The sequence below is a fragment of the Leptinotarsa decemlineata genome, unplaced genomic scaffold (genome assembly GCF_025532065.1).
Source record: "Leptinotarsa decemlineata unplaced genomic scaffold, Ldec_3_MD MMD2_tig00001719_RagTag_RagTag, whole genome shotgun sequence".
NCBI lineage: Eukaryota > Metazoa > Arthropoda > Insecta > Coleoptera > Chrysomelidae > Leptinotarsa > Leptinotarsa decemlineata.
The window spans coordinates 7,827,882-7,835,503 of NW_027412569.1; the positions used below are offsets into that span (position 1 = coordinate 7,827,882).

Consider the following 7,622-nt stretch of genomic DNA (forward strand, 5'->3'; position numbering starts at 1 on the left):
TTGAATGGATAAAATACAAATGAAATATACTTGTCGATTTCACTATGAAACATGTCTATTTTTTATTTTTTAAATTTTCTTCACATGAAATTATTTACAAGTGATTAGAGAACACAAAAATTGATGTGAGGTATTTGTCTAGAAGAACTTGGAATTGAAATAAAAATAATAATAATAATAATAAGAGGAAGTGAAGAAAAATGCTCCAACCATCGCATTGTTCAATGTGTACCAAACCAAAAAACAGTGTACACCCTTTATTTCACTTCCTTTTCCTTTATTCAATATAAACTTAACAAATATAAACTTAAAACTACCATAATTAAATACTCCTAACTAACCTAAAACTAATATTATATTTACACTTCATCTACAAAAAGAGTGTCCATAACTGTCACTATTTTTTTGTACAGCTTTATCGAAGAGGTCTCTGCTTTACACCTTTCCTGCAGAGATGCATACTTCCGATCTATTTCGGCCATTTCCTTTTGGAGTTCCCTCCGTCGGTTATCCATTTCAGCCATTTGTCGCTTCATGGTAACCAACGCGGCCTCGCTAGATCGGGCAGCTCGTTCTGCTTTCTTGCATCTCTGCAGAAAAACACTCATCTTTTCACTAACCTCTCCGATAGGCTGTGGCACCAACACCTCAGGATCCGCCGGTGTCGCTGGCAGCGGTGGTAGTCGCGTCACCAACGGCGACAATATCACCAACTCCGGAGAAGGACTCCTCGGAATTTCCACTGCTGCTGGTGCTGCTGCTGGTGTGGAGGCCCTCTTACGAGAGGTCGAAAAACTACCTGCATAAGGATTAGTCCTATTGCAAGTAGCTCGGTACTTTGAAATAGGACCAACCTTTGCTGCAGGTCGTTGGCAAACCTTCTTCACAGCCCTGACTTCCTCCTCCTCCTCGAATAAGTCAGGGCTAGAAGATCTGCACCTAACTCGCGAACGCGAAGTGGTTGGCTGGTCAACCGTCACCGCTCTCGAAGATGCTGCCTCCTCCTGGTCAGCGGACACCGGCAGAATAGACGCCACAGCATTATTCACCTCCTGTGTATTGGTTGCCATTCTGAAAAAGAAGAAATAATACAAAGTTAGTTGATATAAAAAATAACATTCCTAATGTACTTACTCAAATATCAAGTTGGTCGTTGGAACGTACTGCCTTGTTGTGGAGTGGACTGCTCTCGATGAGATGACTTCTCGAACTGAATGTTGTGGAGTGCTCTCCGGAGGGTATCGACTTCGATGCGTGAGCGGTGGGAAAATGGTGGGAGCGCACATGCGCGATGAGGGTAGGGGTGTACATGCGCAAATGTTGGGAGTCGGGGGGGCGGGGCTTCGGGGAGGGGAGGGGCGGGGCTTCGGAAAGGGGGCGGGGCTTCGGAAAGGGGCGGGGTATCCGAAAAGTTGGTGGCGACGGGGGGGGGCGTGGCCCTAACGGGCCACGCCCACTGCCTGGGCTCCGCCCAGGTGGGTGGGGCCTCCGGCCCCAGGTAGGCGGGACATCTGGAGAGACATCTACGCCCTCTTCGCGCGCGCGTTCGTAACATAATATGCAACCGAACACCTAACCTAACGTATTAACGTAACCTAACCTAGTACGCTAACCTACCGCTATGCAACCGAACACCTAACCTATCGTATGTATTAACGTAACCTAACCTAGTACGCTAACCTACCGCTATGCAACCGAACACCTAACCTAACCTAACCTAACCTAACCTAACCTAACCTAACCTAACCTACAGTAACTATTAACCTAACCTAACCTAACGAGGGAATACTAACCTAACACCTAACCTAACGTAACTATGCAGCTAACCTAACGTAACTATTAACCTAACCTAACGAGGGAATACATTCACCATGTTGGTTCCATTAATACATCATCAGTTGGTTTTGGTTTTGGTTGTATTATTCTATGATTTGGATTAATGTTCAGTCCTGGATATCCCAGTCCACCTGATGATGATGGCCTGACTTTATAGTTTCTCTCCAAAACTTCTTTATGGTTTTTCTCCAATACTTCAACTCTCTGTTCCAGTACATCATACTTTTTCATTGTAGTCCCTGTTATGTTTGACATAGCATCAAATTTTTTATTTGTAGACGCTGTTATGTCAGACATTTTTATGTCTACATCACTTGTAAGTTTGTCAAATTTACGAGTGAAAGTTATCCGAGCCTCTGCAATTTCATCGTCAAATGCTTGCCGGGCGTCCCGAGCAATATTGCCTATTGTGGATTGTATTGCAGCTTGTAGGGCTAGAAGTATAACTTCCTTTGCTCCATTAATTTCCCCCTCAAGATATGATACAGTTACACAATCACTCTTGTCAATTGGTTCACTTGTATTTTTCAATATTTTCCTTTGCATGTCATAATGACCATCTTTTGTTAATTTAAAACCATTCCCAGGAGGACCTCGAATGACATTACCACCCCATTTTCTTTTTCTACCAAACTTATCGATTGTTTTAGACATTGTGCACTCTACGATGATTCTCTTCAAACTGATATTTCTGTCATTTACATTATACTATATATTGCAGTAATTGATTAGGGAAATAGAAATAATACAAATAAAATTTTAATCATTTTATATTCATTACAGTAATACATATACATACATACATAATACATTAATATCACATTACTTCTATCATATATTATTAATTATAAATGACTACATAAATATCAATATTGAATTTTCCGGTTTTGAAGATATTGAATGATATTTCAATCATTGATCTCGGCAGATAATAAATTAATCAATTGATCCAATGGAGTCTCCTGAGATTGTGATTGTTGAATAATATTACTTATCCAACGAATGTTCTCATTTGGATCGTTTTCATAAAATTCAATATCATTATGACCCCAAGGAAGAGTGTGGGTAGTATTCGGAATGATAAATCGTTTATCGTCGTGATATGATAATGCAACTTTATTTTTTAATTCAGTATACATATCATGTAACACGCTTCTAAATGAATTCATCTTTCTGAATATCATACCACCTTGTTCGACGATTTTTTGATAATCTTCGCATGTCAATTCATTCTTTATTACAGATCGTTTAACCCCTTTGGCTTTCTTAAATTCACCATCAACAGATTTCACATAATATGCTTTAGCACCTGTACCATAAAAACTCATGATTGGATCATTTGGAAATTCATCTTTGAAGTTACCCAAGACTGAACTTGTTACTGGAATATTGAATTGGTTAACTATACTGTAATTGGATGTATCAAATCTACTTATGTTAGTTTTTATGAATTCATAAAAATTTTCTGTGTTTACTTTAAGAATGAGCGAGTCGGTATCTGTGTAAAGTAAAGAGACATTTTCATCAAAGTGTTGTTTGATGCATCCATAGAAAAAGTCATACATGACTGTTTTAGATAATTCTAATATGGAAAATCCCAAATATAATGGTTTATCGTAATGAACCTTCACTCTACCCAATTGAATGGCAACGAAATTATCAGTGAAAATTGAACAATTTTTGAAATTTGGTTTGGCTATGAGAGTGCTGGCACCTATATTTTTCTTTATATTTTCCCAATGTGTAACGAGTCTAACATCAATTCGATTATCTACATTCTCCATTGTCTTTCCATACACCGCATTATTCATTAGTTTATAGAAATCTTTAACAGATTTGTTGTTAGACCTATTACGCATTTCAGTATTAAGATCTATATAGGGTTTCATCCAGCATGATTGTTTGAATTTCAATACTCTATGTGTATTCATTACAATCAATCCATTTTTGACAGCTTGCTGTAGATTCCTATAATGAACAATATATTTTCTTTTATCATTCAAATTTGGAATTAATTTGGGAATTTTCGATTGTGTACGAGGTGGTATTATTTTTTCGACTAAAAATGGAAGGTCAGAATGTTTATCATGCAACTCTTGTGGATAATGAATGTCCACTTCAAATACATACCCATACGGACTATCAGTACTCACATCCATCACATCAAGATTAAGAATTTCATTTGGTGTCAACCATGTGAATTCACTTGTTGGTAGAGGTTGTGACATACTGTGACCGTATAGATTTGTTGCATCTAAATATGTAATGAATGTGGAAGGTTCATTGGGATTATAATTGGGTAAAAATCTATTATTTGCTATATGTTTCCTCTCGCTACATTGACTAATTCCACCTCGTATACCTTTTTGAAAAAAGTGAATCATATCAATGTCAGTTAGTAATTCCAATTCAACATTAGTGAACTTCAACATGGCATCCCATGATAATCCAGGTGCAGTGTAATATTGTGCCGGATCTAAGTTATATATCTCTAAACTTGTGGTGCGGAAATTTTCAAAAATATCACATAGTAGCAATACATCCGACTTCAAATACAAATCAGAGTATTCCCCCAAATTCTGACACTCGAATAAATTCCAAACTTTTCTAGCCCTATCATAATCAGTTTCCGATATATGTTCACAATTGAGTGTGTCATAAAACTGATTTTTTGTCGGAAGTAATGGATAATTCAATTTGTCAATGTCATCAACAAAACTATATGGAAATACACCTTTCTGTCTCATCAAATTGAATTTCTCAATTTGTGGGAAATGTTTGTGCATCTCCAAACATTGATCGGAGGTCAAGTTTGCACCCAACTTCTCCAACGAATTAGTCATAAATTTATAACTATCGATAAATCTCATTTTGAGATAATTCTTCCTAACCACACCATCTTTATCGGTATAGCTGTGTGTAAAGAGATGCTTCGTGAAAGATATATATTTCTCTTTAGTTTGCGGGATAACATCAACTTTCTCTTTATTCCTATACAATTCTTTTATGAATAAATGACAATCATAACCACTTAAATTATGAAAAATGATAGGTATGAAGTTTGGTATTTTGAAATTTAAATTACATTTCGAGTGAGCGGCATGTGATCTTTTCTTTCCTGTGACATGACAATGATCTCTTACTTTGACGTCACCATCAGTAAATGCTTTATTACATATACCACAAGTTCTGGCTGCAACAAACTGTTCTTCTTCTTCGACAGTTTGTGTATCCATTGGTTTAGGGTTTCTGAGATGATTTTCATGTATCTCTTTCAAATCATCTTCAATGCTACTCACAAATTTCTGAGCTGCATCTACACCCCTATATGTAACAAATTTTGTCAAATCATCATTATATGAACACTTTATCAAATAAGCAAATGAATATGGGGCATGTTTGAATGTTTTAATCGTGTATGAACTTCCAGGATTTGGCTCATTCACATGAATCGGTTTAAGCACTGATTCAAAATCAGCATACACTACAAATGGCACCCTCATTTGCCTCTCAAAGTTTTCAAACATTAGTTTATTTTCCGCAACCATTCTACCATATTTATTGATCTTTAAATTAGTAGTTGGTGTTGTGGTACTAATGTGATTACAATCATACATATTATGACGTAAAAGCAATCTCTCATCAGAAAAATATATCAAACATCCGTCACAAAAATATTTTTTCTGTCTATGAGCTGATAGTTGATTAGAAACTAATCTTGAAAGATCTTTGATCCAACAATAGTGACCATTACCGGAGTCATCAGTTATAAACAACAAATTGACATGTCTCCGGAGTCTTCTCTGTGAGTATCGCAATAGACCAATCACTTCATACTTCATTTTACCCTTCTCAAATGTACTCTCTAAACCGTAAACATTAATTGAAATATCATTCCTATCTTCGAATATTTCGATACTCTTATTATTAACTTTAACCGGAAAATCCATACCTGTGACATCTAAAACAGTGGAAAAATGTGGATATGACGTAAGTTCGGACACTCGACTATCTGCAGGATATAATGCTGATGTTATAGCCCAAGCAAAACAATATTGATCTTCATTACGAACATTCACAACAGCTTTCTTCCATTGAATACATTGAGGCAGCTTCACATATGAACGTCCTTCCAGTGGACTGTATTTATTAATGTTGACCTCGAGAAACAATATTTTTTCACAAGTCCAACCTGAATTATAAAAAAAAAAAATATTACTATTCAATCTTATTGAAATTTTTAAAAAATAAATACCTGAGTCACGATCCTGGAACTCAGTCGTTTGAGCCACAATTACATCACGGAATCCATCAAAAACAGCATTCAAATCTGAAGATTGGTCCACTATTTTATTTTGGGAATTAAATGACTTCGTGTCCCTCGAATCATCAGTCTGAAGAATATAATTCCCAAAAACTTCCATATTCACCTTGATGCTTTTATGGATCCTGATGGCTGATTCCAGTAATTCAATGACCTTCTGCCTAATCTTATTGAAAAATGACATGTAGTCACTGGTTACAATCGAACTCTCCACCCTGTATGTAGCAATGCGGCAATTGAATGCATTCGTTATAATTTGAACACCGTCAGACAATTGAACACATGCATTATTTTTATGACTCATGATTCTTCGGTGAGAATTCACTTGGCTCATAGGAATTGTCACATTACAACAATTGCACGTATACATAGGTGTTGCATTATCCACTCTCACCCGTTTCACTGCAGGCCCTCCTTGGCAACTCTGGAGCTGATGCCGACGAAGATTATCACTACGAGTGAAAGATTTACCACAGTCACAGGAATACATTTTATATAATAGTTCTCACTAACTCACTTGATGTAAACTGACATAGCCAACACTCGTACGCTTCTTAAATACACTCTGATAGGACCTGTCAAGACGTCATAGCCAACCCCACTTCTCAACTACATGCGCCAAGATTACCTCCCAACTGAATGCGATAACAGATGTCGATATACGAGCAAGCAGTGGTCGTTGCGGTCTCGGAGAGGGTAGACGCTAGGCAAACGGTCCTCGGCTGCCGTTGTGTCACCATCGATAGCGGGGCTAGAGCGAACCTTCATCGCTTCGGGAGAGGTGAGGGCAGACCGATGAATACGCATTACTCTGCCACACGTCGTGGAGTGAACATGTCGCTCTCTAGCCGTTGAACGGTTATTGCTGTGACGTCACTCCACTACTAAGTTGGTACCCTCACACCGATGGAGCATTTATTACTTGGAGGATCTTCGAAGTATGCAGACGTATGTTTGTACATAGACAAACAAGCACATGATGAAACCCTGTACCGTGCATTCTCCTACACACACACACACACACACATAAACACACAAAATCTCATATGAAAAAAAATCTGAACGATCCATGCACCAGACACTTCAAGGTCACAACGCCTTGACTTCACTGCACAACAAAAAAACTTCACCAAACAACAACCAATAAAAAAAGCAATTAATACGTCATAGTGGTGGGGGGAGGCCGAGAATCAGCTGTAAACAACTACTTTTGTAAAATCAGACAGACAATTGTTTGCTCCATTGAATAGAAACAAATACAGTACAAGAAATACAACTTTATTGGAAATACCAATTCACAGACAGGCCAGGACCGAATCAAGTCCTTTTTATATGGGTATCAAATTATTTAATAAATTGTCAACTCATGTTAGAGAAATGTCGCTGAGAGAATTCAAACAGTATGTGAAACAACTTTTAATTGACAAAGCGACAAAGCCTATTACTCTGTTGATGAGTATTT

General features: G+C 37.5%; 1 protein-coding gene across 1 annotated transcript; it reads right to left on the minus strand.

The window, feature by feature from the left end:
- Positions 1-213: 213 nt before the first annotated feature.
- On the minus strand, positions 214-7,365 carry LOC141482712 (uncharacterized). The gene is made up of 2 exons (XM_074176398.1): positions 1,135-7,365; positions 214-1,071 (listed from the first exon to the last, which is right to left on the minus strand). The coding sequence occupies exons 1-2, from the start codon at positions 1,284-1,286 to the stop codon at positions 360-362; spliced, it is 864 nt and encodes a 287-aa protein (XP_074032499.1). The 5' UTR covers positions 1,287-7,365; the 3' UTR covers positions 214-359.
- Positions 7,366-7,622: the final 257 nt, after the last annotated feature.

What these genes read in the sequence shown, in the direction of transcription:
- LOC141482712 (XM_074176398.1), bottom strand. Translation starts at nt 1,286, where the DNA reads ATGTGCGCTCCCACCATTTTCCCACCGCTCACGCATCGAAGTCGATAC. An exon ending in ACGACCAACTTGATATTTGA is followed by an intron (nt 1,072 to 1,134) that starts GTAAGTACATTA and finishes CTTCTTTTTCAG; the next exon opens with AATGGCAACCAATACACAGG.